Source organism: Capricornis sumatraensis, chromosome 6, assembly GCF_032405125.1.
Source record: "Capricornis sumatraensis isolate serow.1 chromosome 6, serow.2, whole genome shotgun sequence".
Classification (NCBI taxonomy): domain Eukaryota; kingdom Metazoa; phylum Chordata; class Mammalia; order Artiodactyla; family Bovidae; genus Capricornis; species Capricornis sumatraensis.
The window spans coordinates 13,514,750-13,542,145 of NC_091074.1; the positions used below are offsets into that span (position 1 = coordinate 13,514,750).

Here is a 27,396-nt window from a genome sequence, read left to right on the forward strand (position 1 = left end):
CCTAGGTGAGTGATCACATCATCATGGTTATCTGGGTCATGGAGATCTTTTTTTGTATAGTTCTGTATATTCTTGCCCCCTCTTCTTATTATCTTCTGCTTCTGTTAGGTCCATACCACTTCTGTCCTGTATCATGCCCATCTTTGCATGAAATGTTCCCTAATGTTCCCTTGGCATCTCTAATTTTCTTGAAGAGATCTCTAGTATTTCCCATTCTATTGTTTTCCTCTATTTCTTTGCATTGATCACTGACAAAGTCTTTCTTCTGTCTCTTTGCTATTCTTTGGAACTCTGCATTCAAATGGGTATACCTTTCCTTTTTTCCTTTGCCTTTAGTGTCTCTTCTTTTCTCAGCTATTTGTAAGACCTCCTCAGACATCCATTTCACCTTTTTGCATGTAACTCCAATTTGTTTGTAAACCCAACAAAGTTGGTCTAGGTACACAGCTAACCCAATTGGCTATACAGTACTATGCTGTAATATTTGGGTATTTCTCTAAAGGAAAGAAGCTGTTCCACTACAGAAAGCCAATCTTAAAGAGCTTTAAAGGAACTTTTATTTGTTTTTAGCAGATGGTAAAGCCAGAAAATTAAAGCAATAGACTTAAAATCCAGAGGCATATATCAGTTCAGTTCAGTCGCTCAGTTGTGTCTGACTCTTTGCGACCCCATGAATCGCAGCACGCCAGGCCTCCCTGTCCATCACCAACTCCCGGAGTTCACTCAGACTCACGTCCATCGAGTCAGTGATGCCATCCAGCCATCTCATCTTCTGTTGTCCCCCTCTCCTCCTGCCCCCAATCCCTCCCAGCATCAAAGTCTTTTCCAATGAGTCAACTCTTCACATGAGGTGGCCAAAGTACTGGAGTTTCAGCTTTAGCATCATTCCTTCCAAGAGGCATATATAAACAATGGTAAAAAGCAAACACTTTGCTTCTACTGCACCTTCTAAGTTATAGAATAATGAGTTAGGGAAATCAGGGATTGTGTCTTTAAACCATAGTGCTGGGTTGGCCAAAAACTTCATTTGAGCTTTTCCATAACATCTTATGGAAATGAACTTTTTGGCCAACCCAATATTTTCACCTAAAGAAGTACTCTTGCATTCTAATCCATTCTTTCTTCCCCAAGAATTAATGTTGCAAATAAACCAAAAAGGTAATATATCTGTTTTTATGTCCCACCTCAATCACTGTTTTTAAGAGTGTACTGTTACAGAGAACACAAACATCACGTCTTAAAAACAGTGATCTTCTGAACAGCATACCCTCTGAAACCCCACCATCCCACCCAGACCTCTTGAAGCTCATTAAATGCAGATAGTGAAGGCATGATTTCTTTTGCGCTAACATAACAGAGCATTTCTTACTTTGAAAAATCTTAAGTAGATGGCTCAAAAACAAGAGCTCACCTCTTGAGACTAGAAACCATCGCATCCTCAGTAAAGACTGTGGATACATTACCCAGTTTCTGCTTTTATTATATTGCGATCAACAAATAGAAAAAGAGAGTCAGGCAAGGTCAAAATAAACTATCCTTTCTTTCCTCTCAATCTCAAAGGACAACCTCAAAGTCCAGGTTTCTAACAATAAAGCAGAGCAATGGTGTACACATACCTTTCCACTGTTGCCCTTTTTAGATCAAGGCAGGTCAAAAAAGTGCAGCTTTTATAACATCCAGCCTGAAAAAGTAGTTTAATAACAGACATGCCCTTTTCAATATCTACACACTAAAAATAAAGCTTTTTAGGTTAACAACCCTAATTTCCAGATAGATGGTAAAGCAGTTGATTAGCTAATCTTAAGAAGTTTTTCAAACTTAACGCATCCAAGTCACACCACATAACTAGAAAGCTATTTTCCAGACCCAGATACTTATTATTTATTTAAAATGTGTATAGTTTTAATGTCAACCACTTCTTCACATCTTAATAAACTAGTTACAAATGAAAATAAGCTCAAGATAGCTTATTACCTTTTCTAATTTTAATTTTATTGGAGTATGTGTGTGTGTGCTAAGTCACTTCAGTCATGTCTGACTCTTTGCAGCCCTATGGACTGTAGCCCACCAGGCTCCTCTGTCCATGGGATTCTCCAGGCAAGAATACAGGAGTAGGTTGCCATGCCCTTCTCCAGGGATCTCCCCAACCCAGGGATCCAACCCACACCTCCTATGTCCCCCGCATTGGCAAGCAGGTTCCTTCCCACTAGTGCCACCTGGGAGTATAGTTGATTACCAATGTTGTGTTAGTTTCAGGCGTACAACAAAGTGATTCAGTTATAGATATGCATATATTCATTCTGATTCTTTTCTCTTATAGATTATCACAGAATACTGAGTAGACTTCCCTGTGCTATATATAGTAGGTCCTTCTTGATTATCTGTTTTATATATAGTGGTGTGTACGTGTTCATCCTAGGTTTCTGATTTATCCCTCTTCCCCACATTTCCCATCTAGTAACGGGAAATTTGTTTTCAATATCCATAACCCTGATTCAGTTTTGTAAATAAGTTCATTTCTATCATTTTTTAAAAACTAGGTTCCACATATGAGTGATATCATATGACATTTGTCTTTCTCTGTCTGATATACTTCATTTAGCATGATAGTCTCTAGGTCCACCCATGTTGATGCAAATTGCATTAATTCATTATTTTTTATGATTTAGCAATATTCAATGAACAGTGCAAAGAAGTAGAGGAAAACAACAGAATGGGTAAGACTAGAGGTGTCTTCAAGAAAACCGGAAATATCAAAGGAATATTTCATCCAAAGATGAGCCCAATAAAGGACAGAAATGGTAAAGATCTAATAGAAGCAGAAGAGATCAAAAAAGGATGAAAAGAATACATAGAAGAACTGTACAAAAGAAGATCTTAACAACCCAGAGAGCCATGATGGTGTAGTCACTCACCCAGAGCCAGACATTCTGGAGTGTGAAGTTAGCGGGCCTAAGGAAGCCAGTCGGAGAAGGCAATGGCACCCCACTCCAGTACTCTTGCCTGGAAAATCCCATGGATGGAGGAGCCTGGTGGGCTGCCATCTATGGGGTTGCACAGAGTCAGACACGACTGAAGCGACTTAGCAGCAGCAGCAGCAGAAGGAAGCCAATAAAGCCAGTGAAGGTGATGGAATTCAAGCAGAGACACTTAGAATCCTAAAAGGTGATGCTATTCAGTATGTTAGCAAACTGGGGAAACACAGCAGTGGCCACAGGACTGGAAAAGGTCAATCCTCATCCCAGTTCCCAAGAAGGACAGTACTAAGCAACATTCAAACCATCGGACAATTGCAGTCATCTCCCAAGCTAGTAAAGTAATGCTCAAAATCTTCCAAGCTAGACTTCAGCAGTACATGAACCGAGAACTTCCAGATGTTCAAGCTGGGTTTAGGAAAGACAGAAGAACCGGAGATCAAATTGCCAACATTCACTGGATCATAGAGAAAGCAAGGGAATTCCAGAAAATTATTTACCTCTGTTTCATTGTCTACACTGAAGTGTTTGACTGTGTGGATCATAACAATCTGTGGAAAACCCTTCAAGAGTTGGGAATACCAGACCATCTTACTTGTCTTCTGAGAAACCTGTATGCAGGTCAAAAAGCAACAGTTAGATCCCCACATAGAACAACTGACTGGTTCAAAATTGAGAAAGGAGTACAACAAGGTTGTCTATTGTCACCCTGTTTATTTAACTTACACACAGAGCACATTATGTGAAATGCCAGGCTGGATGAGTTACAAGGTGGAAACAAGATTGCCAGGAGAAATATCAGTAAGCTCAGATATGCAGATGATATGACTCAAATAGCAGAAAGCCAAGAGGAACTAAAGAGGCTAAACTGGAAGGAACTAGAGTGGAAGCATGATAGATTTCCTCTTCTTGGGCTCTAAAATCACTGCAGATGGTGACTGCAACCACAATATTAGAAGATGATTGCTTCTTGGGATGAAAGCTATAACAAACCTAGACAGTGTATTAAAAAGCAGACATCACTTGGCCAGCAAAGGTCCATATAGTCAAAGCTATGATCTCTCCAGTAGTCATGTCCGGACGTAAGAGTGGAAGAGAGTGCAGAAGAATTGATGCTTTCAAACTGTGGTGCTGGTGAAGACTCTTGAGAGTCCCTTGGAAAGCAAGGAAATCAAACTAGTCAATCCTAAAGAGAATGCTCTTTGGAAGGACTGATGCTGAAGCTGAAGCTCCAATACTTTGACCCCCAAAAGGAAAAAGCTGACTCATTGGAAAAGACCCTGATGCTGGGAAAGATTGAAGGCAAAAGGAGAAGAGGATGACAGAGGATGAGATGGTTGGATGGCATCACAGATTCAACGGACACGAACTTGGGTAAACTCCAGGAGATAGTGAGGGATAGGGAAGCCTGGCATGCTGCAGTCCATGGGTTCATGAAGAGTCCAACATGACTTGGCAACTGAACAACAATAAAAACAAATATTCAATTGTACATTTGTACACATCTTCTTTATCTATTCACATTTAGGTTGTTTCCACATCTTGGCTATGGTAAACAGCGATACAGTGAACACTGGGGTGCATGCTTCTTTCTCAATTACTTTGAAACTTATATTTAAGGTTACTAGAGACCACAGCTTATATTTTCAGTGGCAGCTAAATGGTGGATTATCATTAAATAACTCAATTGTTTGAAATTGACCCTACTTTATATCAATAAGCCAGTATTTCATGTACTCATTCAACAAATACTTACAGAGCATCACAATGTGTCAGGCAGTGTCCTTAGTACTTAGATACATTACTCAATAAAAGACATAAAGATTCTTGCTGTTGTTAGGGAGAGAGAGAGACAGAAAAATCAAACCTAGACAGCATATTAAAAAACAGCAACATCACTTTGCCAACAAAGGTCCATATAATAGTCAAAGCTATGGTTTTTCCAGTGGTCATGTATGGATGTGAGAGCTGGACCATATAGAAGGCTGAGCGCTGAAGAATTGATGCTTTTGAACTGTGGTGTTGGAGAAGACTCTTGAGAGTCCCTTGGACTGCAAGGAGATCAAATCAGTCAATCCGAAAGGAAATTAACCCTGAATATTCATTGGAAGGACTGATGCTGAAGCCAAGGCTGTGATACTTTGGCTACCTGAAGCAAAGAGCCAACTCACTGGAAGAGACCCCGAATGCTGGGAAAGATTGAGGGCAGGAGGAGAAAGGGGCGACAGAGGATGAGATTGTTGGATGGCACCACCAACTCAATGGACATGAATCTGAGCAAATTCCAGGAGGCAGTGAAGGACAGGGGAGCCTGGTGTGCTGCAGTCCATGGGGTCGCAAAGAGGTGGGCGTGACTTGGCGACTGAACACCAACAACAGTGAAGAAGTGAGATACATGCTGCGTTAGAAGGTGTTAGGTGCTGCAGAGCAGAAGCAGAGCGGGGTGGTGAGGGCTCTCACTAAGTTAACAGTGTAGGGTGGAACAGTGTTTGCGACCAGAGCACTTGGAGCGAAGATCTGAAAGAGATGAGGAGTTAGCCATGGGGAGTTCTGGGAGAGAATTCCAGTTGGAGGGACTAGCCAGGACAAACACCCTAAGATGGGAGGGTGTCTGGCATTTTGAAAGAACAGAAAAGAGGCCAGAACTAAGAGAGTGGCAGGCAGGGGTGGGGGAATGTGCAGAGCAGGTGGGAAGAGGAAGACGTTAGACTGGAGAGAGAGCAGGCTTCGGAACGGAACTGAATGTGCTAACCAATGTTTTTCTTGACATTTAGATCACCATTTCCTTAGAGCACATCACGCGTCATCTTACACCTGATAATGCTCCCTCATTATCCTCCTGACTATCAGTCTCTTACTGAAACTAATTTCACATTCTGTGCGATCACTGTAATCGTGCAACTCCATTCAATTTAACATGCTTCGTGTCTAAATTCCAACTTGCCGCTGATATTGAAAAGTGATTAAAAAATAAGGCGAGCATTCAATTATTCAGTCAATTCGAACTACATGATGAAAACAACACACTGGGCTCATTCATGGATAAAATAACACTGTTTTAAAATATTTATGTTATCCACAAGAAGACATGTTATTTGTAAATGTAAAACTTTTCTCTGAGAATTAGGTATGGAAGTATGACAATGCCATAATTTTTAAAGGAATATCAGCATATCATGCCACCAGGGCATGTCTTTTAAAAATGTAAACCACATCTTTCAGAACAAATATGGGGTCTGAGAAATGCCAGAACAATCTGGCATTCTGTGTTCCCTGATGAACTGTGTTCCCATAATATTACCCAAACGCTCCTCTCTAGCATGTCAGGATATGGATCCCTCTACTGAAACAGGCATTGCTACAAGAAGACTGAAAAAACATTAATAAGTACATGGTGATATCCATGGTATGAAAACAAAAGAACTCTCAGAGTAGGGACAAGCGAGTTGGTGTATTTACAATGAAAGCAAGCTGGCCCTGAGGTCGTAAGAGGCAGGACTAAATGGGGACAGTCTTAGGATCCCTATGTAAGTAGGAGTATAAGTATAATTGAACAGGAGATGATCCTACTTAGCAAGTAGTTATTATCTAAACATTAAGCAAACTATTATGGGCACACAAATAAGTCACTTGCTTCCAGTTGTCATAAGCACTATCTCCACTTGAAAGACAGTTCCCTGCGTATATCCCCAATAGAAGACTTATGCAGCTATATTCATATTCAGGAGCTTCTCAGGTGGCTCAGTGGTAACGAATCCACCTGTCAATGCAGATGAGGAGATGTGGGTTTGATCCCTGGGTCAGGAAGATTCCCTGGAGAAGGAAATGGCAACTCACCCCAAAGATCCTTGCTTAGGAAATCGCATGCACAGAGAAGCCTGGTGGGCTGCAGTCCATCCGGTCACAAAGAGTTGGACACAATTTAGCAACTAAACAACAACACAAGTCAAGAGATAGGAAACAGAGAGGGGAGAGATTCTTTCAGGAGAACAATGCACGGCAGCAAGCCCTGAGGAGGGAACGAGGTCCTTTCCAGAGAATGAGAATTAGAACAGGTAGGGGAGGGAGAGGGGGAAACAGGAGAGAGTCATCAAGGACGATTAAGCAAAACCCAGATAATAGGACCTTTGGAATTTTTATGCAGGAGTTGTAACACTACCCTGGCAGCAATAGAAAACCACTCACGGATTTTAAATAAAAGCACGATAGCCTCAGATTCATGCTTTTAATTAAGTGATCACAGTGGCAACATGGGGAAAAAAAAAGTATAGGATTCTGTACTTCTTTCCAACACTCATGTTAGTATTTTTCAAAACTCTGGAAATTTTCTGAATTTGACTTAACTAGAAAGAAAAATTTCTGAGGGGAAGAATTTTAAGAAATAGGAGTAAGTTATCACTAGAAGACAAAATTGCACTCATTGGAGATGGTGGTGGGCAGGATATTGAGGTGCCTGTCTTCCTTGAGTTTCTCCTATGAGTATGTTACATTCCAGGGCACCAGAGATTTGGCAAATGTCATCTCTAATCAGTTCACACTAAGCTGGGATGATGATCCTGGGATGATGATCCTGGTGGGCCTGGCCTCGTCACAGGAGTCCATGTAAAGCGTGGCATTTTCCCCAGCAGGGAGAACAAGTCAGAGAGATTTATAGTCTGAGAAGGGTTCTATGTGAGGGAGCTTGGCCATGGCTAAGATGGAGAGTTCATGGAACAAGGAACTGAGATTGGTCTGGGAGCAGCCCTGAGCATCAGAGGAGACAGGGCCCCCATCCTGCTGCTGCAGGAACTGGCGTCTGCCAAAAACTCAAGGAGCCCAAAGGCAGATTCTTCCCTGGAGGCTCCAGAGGAGTGCTCAGCCCGGCGACCACCCAGACTTCCATCTCGTGAGACTCCAAGCAGGGGGCCCCCCAGAGCCTACATGACCTCTGACCCACAGAACCATGAGATCATAAAAAAATGTGTGCTGACGGGAGCCACTAAGGTGGTGGTAATTTATTACACATCCAGAGAAAGATCTTTAAAAACTGGATTGGGGGACCTCCGAAGAGAATTGGAATTTGCTTTTTGTGTGTCTATGAGGTTATTTTGCCCTACCTTGGAAAGAAAGGCAACAATGATTTATTTAACTTCCAGTCATGGCCGTCCTTACTCTGGCAGACTCTAGAAGTATTTAGTTTGCTTCTGAGACTTCCCTGGTGGCTCAGTGGTTAGGAACCCACCTGCCAATGCAGGAGACAGGGGTTCCATCCCTGATCAGGGAGCTAGATCCCATGTGCCTCAAGCAACTAAGCCCTTTTGCCACAACTATTGAGCCTGAGCTCTAAAGCCCAGGAACAGCAACTACCGAGCCCAGGTGCTACAACTACTGAAGCCCACACGCCCTGGAGACTGTGCTTCCCAACAAGAGAAGCCTCGGCAATGAGAAGCCTTCGCACCACAACTAGAGAACAGCCCGGCTCATCACAGCTACAGAAAAAGCCCATGCAGCAATGAAGACCCAAAATTTAATTAATGAATGATTTTTTTTAAAAAAAGAAGTATGTAGTCTGCTTCTGCCAGCTGAGTGGTCTACAAGAACCACATCAACCAAAATGTAGCTTGAGGTCAGAGAAGTTGAGGCCTTGCCCCAGGGCTTGGCTGCATGTTGTCCTTCATCACCACCCCCTTGTCTTGCAGGAGAGACTGGCCACCTCACCAAGTGCTAAGAGCACTTTGATCCCTTATTATGAAAACTAAACACTCGTGCCAACAACTCTCTCTCTCCCAGCTGTGGGTGGTAGGCAGGCTTCCTTCCCTTGGTACCTGCCTACCTCTGATATTTCATTACACACACAGGACTCCCCAACATTCTCTGCCCTCCCAGTTCCCACCCCTGCATCTGTTGTCTAATTACTTTCAAATTTTCTCTCTTTAAAATGCACAGTTAATAAAAGGAAATAATCTCTCAAACATTCCAGCTATTTGATTCAGTTTTTCGATGAAGTTTTTGATAAAATTGTATTAAAAATCCTTTATAGTTCATTTAAAATGTCAGAAGAGACCAAAAACAGAACAAAATGAAATAAGGTCACCAGAGTGGACCAGCTGCTGTAATACTCCCCAGATCTTAGGAACTTAGCATCAGTCAGGCTGCTGCAACACTTTGACCCTGGCTGGGAAGGGAGCCGTGTGCTCGGATCCACCCAGGTTTCCAGATACCCAGACCCCATCCATTTAGTGCTTCTACCACCTTCTAGGGGATTAGAGTCCTTCTCTGGATCTTCTGCAGTTAGTCAGGCTCTGGGAACAAAGAGAACTGTAAAGGATGCCCACGCTCACTGACTTGGGCTCAGAGCTGACACACATTCACTTCCCTTACATTCCACTAGCAAGAAACAGGCATAGAGCCCCTTCTGAAACAAAGGAACCAGGACTTATAGCCTGGCAGTGCACCCAGCCCTTCCCTGTGTCTCCCACAGTGGGGTAAGATCAGATCTGTGGGTGACCCATAAACTTTCATCATGTGTTAGAGTTCACCTGCTTCCCAGGTGGCACTTGTGGTAAAGAACCAGCCTGCCAATACAGGAAATGCAAGAGATGCAGCTTCCATCCCTGGGTCTGAAAGATCCCCTGGAGAAGAACGCGACAACCCACTTTGGTATTCTTGACTGGAGAATCCCATGGACCAAGGATCCTGGTGGGCTGCAGTCAAGTTAGTACTGCATAATGAAGCATCCAGAGCCTACAGCATAAAACAAGCATTGTGTCAAATTCATGGATTCTCTGGGTCCCAAATTCATAAAAGGTACAAAGGAAAGAGCTCATTTCTGCTGCACAATATCTGGGGTTGCAGGTGGGGGTGGTTCAATAGCTAGGGGCTGAAGTCATTTAGAACTGTGTTCCCCAACTTTTTTGATATTAGGGACTAGTTTCATGGAAGACAATTTCTCCATGGATGTGGGGAGAGGGGAGTTTGGTATGATTCAAGCACATTACATTTACTGTGCACTTTATCTCTATTATTATTACATCAGCTCCACCTCAGATCATCTGGCATTAGATCCCAGAAGTTGGGAACCCCTGACTTAAAGGAAACTTCATCGACATTCCCAGCGGTTGATGTTGGCCATTGGTGAAAACAACTGAGGCTGTTGACTCGAGTATGACTTTTTAAAGTGGGGTCAACTCAAGGAGTCAGATTTCTTAGCTGGCAGCTCAGATCTGCAAAAACAAAGGTCTCAGTGGCCAGGTAGAAACTTTGCTGCCTGTTATGACCTCGGTCATTTTTGCTAGCTGTATTCTATGGGACTGAGACTTCACAACCACATCCAAATCCAAGGACAGGGGACACAGTCTCACATCTCAGTGGTAGCTACCAAGGTCACATGGCAGAGGAGACATTATGGCAACGAACTGGGGAAAGTGCAACCTCCTATATGTATTATCTTAGAATCACTGAATTTTAGTGTTTGAAAGCACCAAGTATTTTACAGAACTGGGGCCAGCAAACTATGATCCACTGCCTATTTTTGTCATCAAAGTTTTATTGAAATACAGTCATGTTTCATCTTAGTAGGGCTTCCCAGATGGCGCTAGTGCCAGCCAATGTAGGAGGCATAAGAGATGCTGAGTTCGATCCCTGGGTCAAGAAGATCCCCTGGAGGAGAGCATGTCAACCCACTCCAGTGTTCTTGCCTGGAGAATCCCATGGACAGGAAGCCTGGTGGGCTATAGTCCATAGGGTTGCAAAGAGTAGGACATGACTGAAGTGACTTAGCATACATGCATGTTCTTCCAAGCAAAGTTTTGTAGTTGCAAGATGACATGATCAGCAAAGCCTAAAGTACGTACTTTTGTTGCTGTTTGTTATTTAGTCACTAAGTTGTGTCCAACGTTTTGCCACTCCATAGACTGTAGCCTACCTGGATCCTCTGTCCATGGCATTTCCTAGGCAAGAATACTGGAGTGGGTTGCCATTTCTTACTCCAGGGAATCTTCCCAAGCCAGGGATTGAACTTGCATCTCCTTCTTGGCAGCCAGATTCTTTACCGCTGGGCCACCTTGAAGTTAGACCATGAGGACTCATATCTCTGTTCTGAATGTGGCCCATTATGTGGCTCTGGGCAAGGGAGCCTCTAGACTGCCATGTTTCCACCTATATAATTGGGGAAATAGTAAAGCTGGTCATGGAGTTGTGGGCATTAAATGAAAAAGAGCACAATGATGCAAAGGTCTTGTTAATCCACTCATAAAATATCAGCTGGATCAACTGTCCATCCAGAGTTACACATTTATCTACAAAGTGTCACTGACTGTGTCCACAAGTCTGTTCTCTATGTCTGCATCTCCATTGCTGCCCTGCAAACAGATTCATCAGTACCATCTTTCTAGATTCCATACAGGCATCAGTTCAGTTCAGTTCAGTTGCTCAGTCATGTCTGACTCTTTGCGACCCCATGAATCGCAGCACGCCAGGCCTCCCTGTCCATCACCAACTCCCGGAGTTATCCAGCCATCTCATCCTCTGTCGTCCCCTTCTCCTCCTGCCCTCAATCCCTCCCAGCATCAGGGTCTTTTCCAATGAGTCAACTCTTTGCATGAGGTAGCCAAAGTATTGGAATTTCAGCTTTAGCATCAGTCCTTCCAATGAACACCCAGGACTGATCTCCTTTAGGATGGACTGGTTGCATCTTCTTGCAGTCCAAGGGACTCTCAAGAGTCTTCTCCAACACCACAGTTCAAAAGCATCAATTCTTCGGTGCTCAGCCATCTTCACAGTCCAACTCTCACATCCATACATGACCACTGGAAGAACCATAGCCTTGACTAGATGGACTTTTGTTGGCAAAGTATTATCTCTGCTTTTTAATATGCTATCTAGGTTGGTCATAACTTTTCTTCCAAGGAGTAAGTGTCTTTTAATTTCATGGCTGCAATGACCACCCTCCTAGAGATAACTCCAAACCTGCAGCAAACAGGACTGCAGTCACCATTGGCAGTGATTTTGGAGCCCAAAAAAATAAAGTCTGACACTGTTTCCACTGTTTCCCCATCTATCTCCCATGAAGTGATGGGACCAGATGCCATGATCTTACTTTTTTGAATGTTGAGCTTTAAGCTCAACTTTTTCACTCTCCTCTTTCGCTTTCATCAAGAGGCTTTTTAGTTCCTCTTCACTTTCTGCCATAAGGGTGGTGTCATCTGCATATCTGAGGTTACTGATATGTCTCCCAGCAATCTTGATTCCAGCTTGTGCTTCCTCCAGCCCAGTGTTTCTCATGATGTCCTCTGCATATAAGTTAAATAAGCAGGGTGACAATATATAGCCTTGACGTACTCCTTTTCCTATTTGGAACTGGTCTATTGTTCCATGTCCAGTTCTAACTGTTGCTTCCTGACCTGCATATAGGTTTCTCAAGAGGCAGGTCAGGTATAAATATACAATATTTTATTCCCTCTTTCTGACTTACTTCACTTTCTATAATAAGCTCTAGGTTCATCCACCTCATTAGAACTGACTCAAATGCATTCCATTTTATGGCTGAGTAATATTCCATTGTATTGTATATGTGGACAACAATTTCTTCCTTCATTCATCTAGAATGCTTTCATGTTCTAGCTATTGTAAATAGTGCTGCATAATGGTTAGTTTCATGTGTCAAAGGCTGCCCGAGCATGTCCAGATATTATTCTGGATGCTTCCAGGAGGATGTTTTTTGAATGAGACTAACATTTAAATTGGTGGATTTTGAGAAAAGCAGTTTCTGTCCATAGTGAGGGAGAGCTTATCCAGTCACTGAAAGGCCCCAGTAGAACAAAGACTGACCATTCTCAAGCAGGAGGGGATTCTGCCTGCAGACTTTCTGCCTTTAGACTTGAATTGCAGCTCTTCCTGCATCTTTAGCCTGCTGGTCTACCTTGCAGATGAATTCCCCAAGCCTCCTCAGTTGCATGAGCCACTTCCTTTAAGTAAATGTCTCCCTCTATGTACACCCTGTTGGTTCTGTTTCTCTGGAGAACCCTGACACAGATACACAATGTCTTTTAAAGTGAAATATTGGAAGAAGGGAAGAGAAATGTTTATGTCTCACATGTGGTTCTGAGAATTGAAGTATATTCTGCCATTATCAGTAAAAAAGCATGTCACAGTCATCATCAATTCCGCCCTCCAAATGGAAATTTCTGAGCCCCAAAAGCACTCAAGAAGGAAAAGAATACCCATAATCTGACACCGATCAGACTGCAGCCACTCCCCACGGTGAGCACTGAGGAACTCAGGGGTGAAAACACGGGACACTGGCCCCATGTGAGGTGCATGTGAAAGGAATGACTTCAGTGAACCCAGACTCTTGCATCTTCCCATACACAGAAAAGCGCTAAATTCCTTAACTTGAGATACCTGGTTTTCTCTAACTCCCAGAAATACGTTTGATGTTCAGACTACCTGTCCTTTGTTACAAAACTTCTGTATAACCTTGAATGCTCCCCTTGCTTCTTCAGAGCAGCTCCCTCAGGGTTGTCTCTCTCATCTTTTCTTGGGAGATACTGTCTTCCAGCCTTGAAGTTCTAAAAATTCCCACCGAATAAAACATAACTCTCATGTGTTGCATGAGAGTTGCATGTATTTTTTCAGTCAACAGTTCCAGCTTCTTTCACTAAGAGGAATGACACTCTAAGTAAGACTGGTGAACAAATGCTGATGGAACCCCAAGGGGAAGGCAAGTGGATTATTAAAATAATACTCAGTGACTCTAAATGCATTCAGGATTACTCATGGTATCAATTTCAACTTGGTTCTGGATCAAGACATCAGAACTCTGCACAGATCATGTAAAGCTGGCAGGGTCAGTGAACCTTCTAAACTATCTAGTACAGGCATCTGGAAAGATCCCAAGAGGCTGGAGCAATATAAGAGTAAACGTGAAAAGGGGAAAAACAAAGACCTGTCCCTAGACCTGCCCCCCAGACAAAGTGGGTGAGATGGATAGAGAGAACAGGATTGAAACATATACACTATCATATGCAAAACTGATAGCCAGTGGGGATTTGCTGTATGACACTGGCAGGTCAATCCAATCAACTCTGTGATATCAACTCTGTGATAACCTAGAGGGGTGGGATGGGGCGGGAGGTCCAACAAGGAGGGACATGTGTGTGCCTGTGGCTGATTCATGTTGATATATGACAGAAACCGACACAATATTATAACTATCCTCCAATTAAAACTAAATGTAAAAAAACTGTTACATTATCTAACTCTCTTCTAAATTGTTTTCTTGCAATGAAAGCAGTTAAAAAATCTAGTATATATGAAGCCTGCATTTCTGTGTTGATAATTAGTTATTTTATAGGAAGTAACCTGTTATATAAAACCATGATTAATGGTTCAAGTGGGTAGTCATGGTAAAATACAACCAATTAATTTTTGTTACTAAATTTAAGTACAGCATCTTAACAGATATCCTGAGTTTTCCATGTCTTGAGTTCACATTGCTAACCAATTATTTTCTGTACCTAAGAAAAGATCAAGGATGGGGAGAAATTAGAACACAACTCGGATTTTTTAAGTAAGCTCTACTGAAAGTTTCAGAATCTAGGTGTAAAGTATGCATGTTCTTATGTTCTTTAATTCATTCACCAGTTTTAGAAATTTCATGTTTATACTTTAGAGTTTTAATTGACACTTAAATTCCAATGTTATTTCCTCAAATTATTCCACAAGATTGTCAAAACAAATACCTATATAAGACATCCAACCATTAAACCCCAACGTAATGCAATAGCTATAATAAAATTCTACTACAACTTTTTAAAATGTCAACATGTCTATGGAAATTGGATTTAGTGAACTAATATTTTGGTTGTATACTTTTATGAATCTGAGCTTTTAAAAATGTGGGGTTACCTCCTAGATGAATGGAAATAAAAAGAAAAATAAATAAATAGGATCTAATAAAATATAAAAGCTTTTGCACAGCAAAGAAACTATAAACAAGATGAAAAGACAACCCTTAGAATGGGAAAAAATAATTGCAAACAAAGTAACTGACAAAGGTTAATCTCCAAAATATATAAGCAACTCATACAGCTCAATATCAGAAAAACAAACAACCCAATCATAAAATGAACGGAGAGCCTAAACAGACATTTCTCCAAAGACATACAGATGGTCAATAAACACATGAAAATATGCTCAACATCACTCATTATTAGAGAAATGCAAATCAAAACTGCAATGAGGTATCTATCACCTCACACCCATCAGAATGGCCATCATCAAAAAATCTACAAACAATAAATGCTGGAGAGTATGTGGAGAAAAGGAACCCACCTGCACTGTTGGTGGGAATGTAAACTGATACAGCCACTATGGAAGATGGTATGGAGATTCCTTAAAACACTAGGAATAAAAATACCAAATGACACAACAATCCCACCACTGGGCATATACCCTGAGAAAACCACAATTCTAAAAGATACAGGTACCCCGATGTGTACTGCAGCTATATTTACAATCTCCAGGACATGGAAGCAACCAAGATGTCCACTGACAGGTAAATGGATAAAGAGTCTGTGGTACATATACACAATGGAATATCACTCAGCCACAAAAAGAACGAATCTGTGTCAGCTGTAGTGAAGTGGATAAACCTAGTGTCTCTTGCACAGAGTGACGTAAGTCAGAAAGAGAAAAACTAACACGTATATATGGAATCTAGAAAAATGGTACTGATGAGCCTCGTATAGAATGGACTTGTGGACCCAGTAGGACAAGGTGAGGGTGGGACAAATTGAGAACGTAGCACTGACATGTATACGCTATCAGGTAAAATAGTGGGAAGTTGCTAAATAGCACAGGTAGCGCAGCCTGGCGCTCTGCGATGACCTAGAAGGGTGGGATGGGGGCACGGAAGGAGGCTCAGGAGGAAAGTGATATATATTATACGACTGATTTGCATTGCTGTAGCAGAAACCAACACAAAATTACAAAGCAATTTCCCACCGGTTAAAAAAATAAATTAAAAAAAAAATGAAAATGTGGGTTTATTTTCCTGGCTAACTATTGATAATAAGTAGAAATTACTGATACAGAGACTTTAAGAGATTTTAAGATTTTATGTAACTCTTACTAGTAATTTGGGGCTTTTGAATGAAATGTACTATTCTCTTTTATTGCACTTCTAATTTCCCCTCTGTAGGTCTGGATGTGTGGAGGAGAAATGTTTGACGTTCCATGTTCCAGGGTCGGTCATATCTACAGGAAGTACGTCCCTTATAAAGTTCCATCTGGGACCAGCCTGGCGAGAGTGAGTAACTGGGGATCAGAATGAGCCGGGTTTGATAAAGCTTTCCATGGGCAGAATGTGAAACCTCACACATGATCTAATTAAAGGCACCATCTGATCAACAAACAAACCCACCCCATGGCAATTCCATGTGGCAGGCTTTTAATGTAAAGCTTCCTGTGTTTCTCAGAGTTTTACTTTCATTCCTTAAGGAAGTAGTAGTTATGATGCTAAGTCTTATTATTAATTGCATCAAAGCACTTTAACATGTATCATATTTATATGTATATATAGTGACTCAGATGGTAAAGAATCTGCCTGCAATGTGGGAGACCTGGGTTCAATCCCTGGGTCAGGAAGATCCCCTACAGAAGGGAATGGCAACCCACTCCAGTAGTCTTACCTGGAGAATTCCATGGATAGAGGAGCCTGGTGGGCTACAGTCCATGGGGTCGCAAAGAGTTGGACCCAACAGAGTAAAAAGCACCAGTATGATTATAACTAATCTTCACTTACATCTTCTGAAGTTAATATTCTTATTTTTATTTCCTAGATGAGGAAACTGAAGCTTAGCTAAGCGGCTCATTTCTAAGTAGAGGTTTAATCCCAGGTCTAAACCCTGCCATGTGGGCTGGGGGTAAAGATAAGTAAGTCAGAGGCAGAAAAGGGTAAACGGGAGATGAGAAAGGTATTCCCCAACTCTGCCTTCTTCTCATTTAGAGCTGTAGCATGCATGTACACAAGGTCAGCTCTGCCTAAGGTTTTGCCTCATCTGCAAAATCCCAAAATTGGCCAAGTCCAGGATTTTTTTTAGATATTGTTTTGAGTAAAAGCTTTTCCTTGGACCAAACACAAGGATGATTTTCTCCTCTGCTGTTTAGAATGTTTGGGAGAATGTGGTCACAATATCTACTGTAAACAATACTGACATTTCCTGTTTCCCATGTCCTTTCTCTTCACCCCTTTGTCACTTGCAGGCTCCACAACGTATGCCCGCTACCACTCGGACCCCAGGTCTAGAAAACGGGTGTTTTACCACCACCCTCTACACTATGTTCCCCTAAGAATCTAATCCCAGATGAGTCACGTTGGCTTCTTTAATAATAAGGCTGCAATATATAATCAAGTCTTTTATATAAACTTCAGTAAGCTCATATAATAAGCTTATTTAAAAAAAAAAAAAGAAGAAAAAGTTCATTAGCATTCACAAAGCCAGAACTTTTCTTGGAGTTCTTTGCTACTATTCTCCCAGCACCTAGAACAAGGGTCAGTGTCACTCACAAAGATGTGTTGAAAGAATGAATGAATGAGAAAAAAACTAAGACAATAAAATGCCACAGGTCTCGGGTCTTATTAAGATATAAACATTTTAATGAAGTTTAATAAAATTCTCATGTATAGTGAGTCTCCTTTGGGGAGAGAGGATCCTGCCTTATTCCCTTTCTGAGATTATTTGTCTCAACGGTGTCTATTTTCTCAGGCATATCCATAACCTCTCTTATGGCAGTTTGAATTGATAGTGATAAAGTTACACTACATACACCTTGAAGGGAGGGAGACAGGTTATTCTTCCCTCCCAAAAGATTAATCCGGCATGAATAACAGAATCTATTAAATCATTAGAGAAACATATTATTTGAAGAAGAGAAACCAATCACAAAATCACAAAGCAATTAAACAGCTGCATTTGGGGTAAGGAAAGAGAATCTAATTTAGTCATAAGACTTAATACATTTGAACCTGAAAACTCATTCGGGAAAACAATGAGAACGTCCCAAAATGGAAGGACTGAACAGTGTTGAGCACTTACCGATAAGTCAGCCGTGCGGGTGTCAGTTTAAAATATCCCAAAGATAATGATGTTCTGCCGTTCACCCATTTCACTCACTCATATGCTTCCCACTTGTGCTTGGTTTTTAGCCAAGAGTAGAAGTCTAGAAGCTGGGGGTGGCCAGGCGGACAGTTTTGGGGGTAGGGGGGAGTTGTGCTGATACAGAAAAGTTTATCTTCCAAAAATAACACTGTCTATATATTTTCAAGAAAGAATTTAAGTCCTTTTTCAAGGACTGTCAAGTGTAAGGAAACTAGGACTGGCACATAAAATTTCCCAGCCAAGAGTACTTATTCAAATGTTTAAAAGTCCATAATTCTGAATTTTAATCTTTTCCACTTAAAATTTACTTGAGGGCTCATTTTTTAATTTTTTTTCTAAACTGCTAGAGCAATCAAAAAGTCATAAATATTGAAGTTCAGCTGTCACTCTGAGAAATATTTTATGATATTTTAAAAATAAAAAACATTAAAATGAAAAACAATTCTGATATTTTGTGGGAGAATCTCAGCTACTGGCTACACCCTGCAGAATCACTAAATCATGAAAAATGAGGAGAGCTTGAAGAGGCTCAGATGTAGGGCCACGTCCATGAAACAGGGAGTCCATCCTGTGAGCTTTGCAGGAAACAGAGAGAAAGATGGAGAAGGCTCCACAGGCTTGTTTTCTTATGGCAGAGCTCGTTTGTGCTTCGTGCTAAGTCGCTTCAGTCGTGTCTGACTCTTTGCAGCTCTCCAGGTTGCTCTGTCCATGGGATTCTCCGGGCAAGAATACTGAGTGGGTAGCCATGTCCCCCTCCCAGGGGATATTTCCGACTCAGGGATTGAATCCACGTCTCTTCCACCCCAAGCACTGGTGAGCGGGTTCTTTACCACTAGTGCCACCTGAGAAGCCCCTCATTCTTCAAAAATGCGCATCCTTCATTTATGTTCCTATGCGTATAGAGGACTCCAGCTGACTTCCAACCACCCACACACACACGCACCCACAACACACACATCAGTAGCCTGCAGTCCTCCAAACAGCAGACCAGCATATGTTACAGAAATAAATTCAAATGATTAGCTATTCAGTGCCTTCTATTTACCTAGCATCACGGTTTGGCTGGAAGGGACAAGATATCCACACAGGAAATCATTAGAGGACAAGCCATCACCGCCAGTAGTTTGAGGGTGTTGCAAAGACGTGTGTGGTAAGGGAAGGAGGAGGGGGAGAGGGTGCCCTAGTTACCAGACTAAAACAGGACCTAAGACTTCACTAAATGAACATGGGTCACAGAACCATGGTTCCCAAACTTAGCACCAGGGGACCCGTTCCTGGACCAGTTTTCACCCTGTCTCAGTGAACGGAGGAAAATAAGAATCACAAAGCTAAATCTATTCCATTTAATAACATCTCATGCAGTAATTCTAGGCTTTTTTTCCCCTCTTATGACAGAATATGAGATGAGTAGATTTTCATTAATGCCCTTATTTGGCAAAATTAAAAATTAGAACCTGCCTATGTCAGTTCCCACACAAAGCAAAAAGCTGGGACATCATGCCCTACAATGCCGCTTCATCTGGTAACCAGAGTATTCACGTCATGAATAAAGCCAGATGCTCTCCCGCCCTGGCTCAGGGTCGAGGGTCAGTACGCCAGGCACAGTTGTAGCACCATTTCAGCAGGAACAAATAGCCAGTCCCTGCGGGAAGGGCTGCCCACCCTAGTGCTGCAGAGGGATCAGAGCGTCCCCAGGGCCGAGGTGACAGGGATCCCCTCCTTGGGATGGCACCAACTGTCCTACACATGGAGGCGAGAGCAGCTGGATGGCACAGCCAAGTGACTGAGTGGCAGAGGGTGGTCACCCTCTGAGAAGACCCTCCCCCGTGACAGGCTGTGACATGAGCCACATGCCCTCCAGAACCCATTACAGGCGCCTCAGTGTGCCGGTGTGTTTGGGGCCATCATGCCCTTGGACTTGAGGCAGGCCACGTGACAGGAGCAGAACCACCATTCCAGGGCTAAACCTGCCAGCTGACGCAAGCACAACATGGTCCCCGCAGAGCACACGGCCAGGGCACGTCCCCAGGGGGCCCCTTGCAGAGCAGGCAGCCCTGCATCTGCGGGTGGGGGTCCCAGAGGTTCACGTGGCCACGTGGGAGACGAAGTAGACGCCAACCCTGAGAACTGGAATACTTCTTGCCATGTCTATAAACAAGGACGTCACACTCATCAGTGATCCCAGCCCTCCAGGGAACTCAGGAAGGAGAAAAATACCTGCCATCAACAGCTGCCAGGCTGCTGCCACTCCCTACAGGGAGCACCGAGGGGCTCAGGATGTGCAAATCACAGGATGCTGGTCCCAGATGTGAGGTGCATATGAAAGGACAGATTTCAGTGAGCCCAGACTCTTGCACCATCCCATATACAGCAAAGCGCTTAATTCCTTAAGACATCTGGGTTTCTTTAATTAACAATAATCTCTTGATATTCAGACTACCTGACCTTTGTTGCAAAACTCCTATATATTCTGAGTCTCCTCCTTGCCACCTCCTTGGAGCAGTTCTCTTAGGGTTACTTGAGATCCTGCCTCTTGGGCTTAAGTCCTAAAAATTTCCACAGAATAAAACATAACTCTCAACTTTTAGGTTGTGACTATTTTTTAAGCCAGAAGCTCTCACTCTAAGTGTCTGAGGGATGCCCAAATTGGGGTTCTGTATCTGTTTGTGTTTCACCATCAACACAAGATGGATAACTTTTCCTTTTTAAATTTCATCTTGCATTTTAAGGCAACCATTGTCCAAATTTCAGGATAAGAGCTATGAAGCCAAAGTCAAATCCTCATAATAATTTATTGTGCGGGATGACCTATGACGCTTGAAAATGTAACTCACATTAAAGGGGACAGAGATTAAATGTCCAGTGAGCAGAGCGGGGACTGTCTGTCCAGGGCTCACAGCAAACAGGGACGGCTGGGAGTCGTGGGTAGGCTTGGCAGGCGCAGAGGGCCAGGTACGCGGAGAGTAACAAACAACTGAGCCTGAGCTGCTGCAGTGAAACTAGGTGCAGTGTCCCCTAGAATGCAGACCAAGGTGTGTGCCTTTTCCCTACAGACTGCAGGGAGGCACTTTCAGTTCTTGAACAAGAAGTGCCTGGATAAAGAGAGAAGGGGTAAAATGGAGAGATCAGCCAGCAGGTCAATACTAAAGGAGAGAGACTAAAGAAGGTAGCGTTTTGAACGCAAGAAGCATCTCTAAAGAAAACTTCCTAAGAGATTTTCATGGCCTTACCACACTGTGCAAAACCAGACACAGGAACGAGATGAAGGAATGATGATACCCACACAGACACAGGAGCCAAAGAAAGGGATGGGTCTGAGGCTGGATTTAGACAACCTGGCTTGTAAGCAACCACTGTGCAGGAAGAACCAGACCTGGGAGACGTGCACAGACTTCCCGACCACAATTCTCAGAGCCCACCAAAATATAAATATAAATATAAATATATATATATATATATATATGCCAGATTTTCTTCACCAATAAATTTTCATTTAAAAAAAAGAAAGAAAGAAATTTTCATTAAAAAAAAAAAAACTTGTCAAGCCAGGCACTGTGCTAGGTATAAACGATGAGCTAGATGAGCACAAACCTTCACTTTTCATAACTAGCAGCCCCAACAGGGACAGGAAATCCACGCAGTCCCACACCCTGTATGTGACAATCCCAACATCAGAACGGTTAAGGAAAACCATCAGACTCACAATGGAATGAAATTGGTGTCTTACATCATTTACTTATGGATAAACATTTGTATAGGGTTTACAACAGTATGGCTGGCATTATGATTTAACAGAAGAGAAAGGAGGTCTCCTAAGTAATATTTAGCATAATTTCATCTATTGCTATATAGTGATATATCTTCTATAATAACAAAGTATCCATTTAATGATCCTATAGGCTACACTGTGATCCACAAGGATATTACAGATATTTTGACTTCATATATTTACTTAGGGTTTCTTAGCAGGATTCAGTGAGGTGTGACTATTTCCTGTGGTTATTACGCTTTGTTTGTGTGGTGGACAGAGCTGTCTTGCCTTTGTCAGCTGTGAGTGACTTTCTGATGTGTTTCCTGGGGTGACTTTCTCCTGGTGCCACATCCCTGGGGACATCCAGCCCCACTGATCCCATAGATCATCTCAGACCCTTGAAATGATGGAGGTGGCTTCCCTGGTGGCTCAGTGGTAAAGAATCCACCTGTCAACGCAGGAGACACAAGTTCAATCCCTAGGTTGGAAAGATCCCCTGGAGAAGGTAACAGCAACCCACTCCAGTATTCTTGCCTGGGAAATCCCACGGACAGAGGAGCCTGGCGGGTATAGTCCATGGGGTCTCAAAGAGTAGGACACAACTTAGCAATTGACCAACAACAAAAAGAGGGAAAGGAAGGAGAGGAGGGAGCTTCAGTGTCAAAGCAAGATCATCCCAAGTCCATCAGCGAGCACTTTACCGTGCACTGTGGTGTTAGCTGCCTTGCCAGAGTAACTGAAATAGCAAGCAATATCTGACATATGCAGACGTGTTCCTTTGTTTATCTCAGAAGAATGTATCAGTTGAGAAAAAGCATGAACAAGACCAAAAGGACTAGTTTGATATCAGAAAATAAAGTTATCAAGAAAGCATCCAGCATGGTGACAAATGGGAAATCGGCCCCCACTCCCCACAAAGCGACCCTTCTCCCAGATGACTGTCCATCTGTGGACTCTCCTGAAGATGCCCTGCAGGGATGAGCAGTGACGCTACAGCCTTGGCCACCAACAGCAGCCAGCCTCGGAATCCAGATGCACCATCTGGAACTGTCCTCAAGTTCAGGGGCACAGTGACCTATCGTGGGCTTCCCCCTCCCCAAGGGCAGAAGACGATGATGAATTCTTCCCAAAGGACTAGGACTTCTATGCAGAAGCACTTGCTCTCGAATCAGTAACTACTTCTAATTCTTCCTTACAGTATAACCAAAAGAGCAAGAAGGCTAATCGGTACTCTTGGCAAAAATTAAAGACGGTTTACCTACTGTTATTATGTATGTCTCTGCCTTCCTGGACATATTTCAAAATATAATATTTCCTATTTAGTCGGAACTTTTAAATCTTATTTATTTTTTCTAATTGTATTCACTGGCTGTCCTGGGTCTTCATTGCTTCTCAGGCTTTTCTCTAGCTCCTGCAAGTGGGAGCTACTCTCTAGTTGCAGTGCACAGGCTTCTCATTGTGGCGGCTTCTCCTGTTGCAGAGCACACTTTGTGGGGAGTGGGGGGTCAATTTCCCATTCGTCACCATGCTGGATGCTTTCTTGACAACTTTCTTGACAACTCTAGGGCATGCAGCCTTCGTAGCTGCAGCCCCCAGGCTCTAGAGCACAGGTAAAGGAGTTGTGGGCTTAGTAGCTCCGAGCCATGTGGAATCTTCCCAGACCAGGGATTGAAACTGTGTCTTCTGCATTGGGAGGTGAATTCTTTACCACTGAGCCACCAGGGAAGCCCTCAACGTTTATTTTACATTGAGGTAAAACTGATATAACATTACGTAAGTTTCATGTGTATAGCATTATATTTCTACTTTTGTATTCACTGCAGTCTCAGCACCAAAAATTCGGTTTTCATCGATCACCATACAGTTGGTCCCCTTTAGTCGTCTTGGCCATCCCCCTCTGTGACCCTGCTCTGTTCTCTGAACCTACATGTTTGTTTTGGTTTAGTTTAGTGTGTTCATTTATTCCGGGTCTTTCTGTGTGTTTGCTTTTATATTCCACACCTAAGTGGAATCTAGTGGTATTTGTCTTTCTCCATCTGACTTATTTCACTTAGTATAATACCCTTAAGGTCCACCCAGGTTACAAATGGCAAGATTCCATCTTTTATATGGCTGGGTAATATTCTATTGTGCATATATAGTGCATGTTTTATTTCTTCGTTTGTTGATGGGCACTTAGGTTGTTCCATATCTTAGCTATTGTAAATAATGCTTTGTTGAACGTGAGGGTGCATATATTTTTTCAAATTAGCATTTTCATATTCTTCAGATAAATACTCAGAAGTGGGAGAGGTGGATCCTAGAGTAGTTCAATTTTTAATTTTTTGAGGAATCTCTACATTGAATTTTTATTCCAATCATCTTTCATAAATAATATTTCATGTTTCCTGATAGCCTTCCTAAAAATCAATCATAACTTTATTACATGACTATAATGATTCAATAAATCATTAAGATTTGATGAGTCTGTAGCATGATATGAAGATAAATGTCATCTCCAGCCACAAATAAGGCTCAGACCGCAGAAATTCTTCAATAAATATTTATCATGTGCCTACCAAGTGCCAGGCAGAATGCATACAGCTTGCCCCATATCCTAAACCAAGAGCATTGGACCTTTTAATTAAATCAAGCCTCTGCTTTGTAGTAGAATGTCACCTCACCCAAGGACACTTCCTACCAGAAATAAGCTTCTGCCAGCACAGCATTGTACCAGCCCTTCAGTGATGCTTCTTTTTTGAGCACTTATTTTGCATATGAGGATTATGAGAAAAAGTACAACTATTCCATCTGCCAAGGACCAAAGAAGAAGAGATGGGAAAATGTGAAACACAAGTGTATTCCCTATAACTCGACCCTCACTCACTCCCTAATTCCAACTCTAGTAGTCTCAGAATTTTTCTTATGTATCCATGTTTTTATCTATTCTTTCAACAAAAAACAAAAAAAAAGAAAAAGAAAAATGGCAGACTCACACTTTGCCTTGAAAATATTTAACCACTATTGAGGTAAACCATAGAATTTTCTTACCAAACACAGACACCAGAAAAGAAAGAGGGGGACTTCCCTAGTGGTCCAGTAGCTAAGGCTCCCAATGCAGGGGGGTGGGTTCAGTCCCTGGTCAGGGAACTAGATTCTGAATACCACAACTAAGTTTGAATGCTGCAACTAAGACCCGGTGCAGCCAAATAAATATTTTTTAAAAGACAGAGAGATAGAGAGAAATAGCAAATTGTTGATGGGTACAGTCTCTTGCCATTTGGAAGTTTCATGAACAAAATATGCAAGGTGAAGACAATATTACTTAAAAACTCAGCCATTTCCCACCAAACTGCTCAAAACTAACTTTTTCTGGTCTTCTTGTTTATTTTCTCTACATATTTTCCCCTAAAACTCCCACAAATGCAATCTTCTTCCCAACATTATTTTGCTCCATTTAATCATTCCAGATATTTCTCAGTTCTTTCTCCCCAAATTCTCACTCAGCTGACTTGTGAATCAGTTATCTGCTATTTTCACAGATGTAAAACACAGGCTGTAGTTAAGACAAGCAATCTCCAAGCTTTAGAGACAATATTCAGAATTTCTTGGTCTATCTAGTGAGTGAGACCCAACATTTCACATCAGTTTTTTGTTCACCCTATTGGAAGATTTTTTAGAGACAGGTGGTTCAGTGGTTAAGAATTAGCCTGTCAGTGCAGAAGACACAGGAGACCGGGGTTCAATCCCTGGGTCAGGAAGATCCCCTGGAGGAGGGCATGACAACCCACTCCAGTATTCTTGCCTGAGAAATCCCACGACAGAGGAGCCTGGCAGACTGAAATCCATGGGTTGCAAAGAGTCTGACATGGCTCAGTGACTGAGTGTGCATGACCCTGAATATTTACATGATAATTGGCCATCAGGATTAATCATTTTTTACCTTGCCATTTTTAATAAAATTAAGTTGGGGATTATTTTTATTTTCTAATGCAAACTTACCCACTCTGCTTTTGGTTTCTCTTTCTTCTGCCTAGAGCACCTTGGCACCCTTTTGTTAGTCAGCATTCATTTACGTTTCTTTTTCAAAGCACTTGAGAAACAAACATGGCGAGCCCTGTCTGTGGGCTGGGGAATTTATAATTGCATTTTCATCATTATCCCCATTAGAACTGAACATTTTCCTGCATTCACAACTCCACTGGAGCTTCAGAAAGGAGAAAGCTTGCCTAGACAAATAGGTCCCTGCTGCTAGAAAATTAAGCTGCTGAAACTTAAGCACATTTAAATATTTCAGCATACCACAATCTGCATAACCCCCCCCAAAAAAAATGCGACTCTCGCAAGAGGCAGCAGCACTGGTGCTCTCGGATTCTGCCTTTGGGGACCTCAGTTGGACAATAAAGCCACAACAGCACCTGGCTGGGAGGGATTCATTGGGAGAAATTAACTTCTTACTCTGAGATGTGTAAATGCAAAGTGACACTCCGCTGGAGGTCTCTGCTGTGTCCTTTCCATTCTAATCTCCCTTGTTTCCAATAGCTTATTAGTTCATGGCAAGAATCTCATCTCTGACTGAAATTTCAGCCCAAGCATATCTCCTTTTCTTCAAAGGTTATTTTTTAAATGTGGACCATTTTTTAAAATCCAATGAATTAATTTGTCACAACACTGCCTCCAGCCCACGACTGTGGTTTTTTGGCCACAAGGCACATGGGACCTTAGTCCCCTAACCAGGGATCAAACCTGCACCCGCTGCATTGGAGGGCCGCTTCCCAACCACCAGACCACCAGGCAAGTCTCACGTTTACTTTGTGATGTCATTTGAGGTGGAGAAAACAATTCCACTTGCTAGTCTGTAAACTGAGAAATGGTCACAAACCAATGGGTGGCTTTGTGGTGTCTGAATGCCCTTGGTGTTCTAATTTTGAAAACAGTTTATAAAAATAAGATCTCACAGGTTGCCTAAACTTTGAAACAGATATCATTTTCAACCTAAGAACACTGTGTGAGCTATTAAAAGTAAAAGGATTTTTTTTTTTGCCTTTTTTGAAAGTAGTATGGAAAATAAAACAAGGTCTTCTAATATCAGATGGAACAATGGTTTAGCACCATTTAGTTCAACCACAATTTGTTGGAATGCTTGCTGTGGTGGAACAAGACACTGGTTGTGATTTATAAATCACAACAATGCTGGTTGTGATTTATATATGTGTGTGTGTGCATTAATAGTCATCATCCACAAATGAGATCACACTGCCCTCTGTACTCCCTTTGTGACAGAGACCCCATTTGCTTGATTGCCGATGAATGCCCTTCCAACCATTTTGAGGTGTCTCTAGTAATCCCCAAAGGCTTCCTCTGCATGCTCACATACGTGGATAGAAGTGGTCCACTCTGCACCCCTCCAGATTTGCCCCTTGCCTTGTACCCCCACCTGCCTCTGTCCCCTGCCTGTGAAGTCACTGGGGAAGCCACCCCACCACCATCATTCACAGTAAGAGCATCAGCTTCCAGCTAGTGGTGCTGTATCTAGAGAAACCAGTGCTTC

At 42.3% G+C, this 27,396-nt stretch overlaps 1 protein-coding gene across 1 annotated transcript in view; it reads left to right on the forward strand.

Moving 5' to 3' along the window:
* The window catches only part of GALNTL6 (polypeptide N-acetylgalactosaminyltransferase like 6), a 1,456,655-nt gene that overhangs the window by 1,344,895 nt on the left and 84,364 nt on the right, over nucleotides 1–27,396 (forward strand). Inside the window, exon 8 of the mRNA XM_068974511.1 lies at nucleotides 16,156–16,263. Within this exon, the coding sequence (XP_068830612.1) occupies nucleotides 16,156–16,263 (108 nt within the window). The remainder of the gene's footprint in view (nucleotides 1–16,155; nucleotides 16,264–27,396) is intronic.